The sequence below is a fragment of the Trichinella spiralis genome (assembly GCF_000181795.1).
Source record: "Trichinella spiralis strain ISS 195 chromosome Unknown Scfld4, whole genome shotgun sequence".
NCBI lineage: Eukaryota > Metazoa > Nematoda > Enoplea > Trichinellida > Trichinellidae > Trichinella > Trichinella spiralis.
The window spans coordinates 1,903,824-1,904,958 of NW_003526943.1; the positions used below are offsets into that span (position 1 = coordinate 1,903,824).

Here is a 1,135-nt window from a genome sequence, read left to right on the forward strand (position 1 = left end):
CTGTGGTGGATTCCTCATTGCCGCCCACAGGTTCTGCTTGAGGACCAATTGTCCGAGCTGGTGCAAGCTTGTGAAGAAAAAAGGTGGAAAAATTTTTTTTTTAATATGTCGATCGATTGAACTTTATATATGCTGCTACTGATCAACCACATAGCTGCGATCGGCTAAATGTTGATCATGCCGACCGACTAGTAAATCTATGGAGCCCGATTTGCTCCTCCCAGCATGTCATCTCGTGATTTGATGATCGTCTCCTGCGAATCTAATCATACATGAACATACTACTTTCACTGCACTTGCTGACGTGCAGACGGTTCCGACTGTCCATGGAGAGATGTAGAGAGGTTTTCAGAAGGAGGGCAGGATTTTTACCATCCCACTCTGGCCAATTTTGACACATCGCTCCAGATCGTACCAGAAAATTTTCTGCCGGCCAGTGTCGACAACGACCAAACGATTGTTGCGGTCCACCAGCAGTCCGTGAGGTGAATGGAGAAAATCCCTACCGTATTCGGCGACCAATTCGCCAGTGGAGACGTTGACGAGGTTCACTTGGCTGCACTGTTTGGCAGTTATGAGAAAGTATCTGTCGCCTTGGCAGCTGCTGTCGCCGAAGCTATTTTCCAGCTGCCAGATGCCGAGAGGGCGTGGGAAGTGATCCGTATTTTTCCACTGCTCAACAAATCTGAAGTTGCGGCCAAACATTTGGATAGTTTGTTTGGAAATGTCTGACATACGAAAAGTCATCAGCCTTATCTCGAATATCCTTCGGATGTTCAATCTGTCCGGTTCCGGTGCCGATGCTGTCGAAATGGAATACATTACGATAATTCAAAATGCGGAACACAGATCGCCTGCGACACTAAACCCAACTCCCGACCTCTGCTGACTACTGTGCCCCTATATGTTCTCTCCCAGGATCCCACTGCTGTTCATACTGTTATACAGACGAGGTTTTGCAAATCGTTACCGGGCTTGATGATGATCTAATCATCCATGCCAAAGGGCATTTATTTCGATTCCTTTATTCCCACAAAGTCACCTTTGAGAGTTACAGATTTCCGCCGATACGGCCCTTGCATTTTCGAAAAACTAAACACGTATAACAAAAAGAGTAAATAATCAGATAATTTTC

At 46.0% G+C, this 1,135-nt stretch overlaps 1 protein-coding gene across 1 annotated transcript; it reads right to left on the reverse strand.

The window, feature by feature from the left end:
- Positions 1 to 506: 506 nt before the first annotated feature.
- Tsp_00473b (hypothetical protein) lies at positions 507 to 822 on the reverse strand (the record flags this gene model as incomplete). Its single annotated transcript, XM_003376222.1, has 1 exon — positions 507 to 822. A coding segment is annotated over exon 1 (316 nt), but the record flags the coding sequence as incomplete, so codon positions are not given.
- Positions 823 to 1,135: the final 313 nt, after the last annotated feature.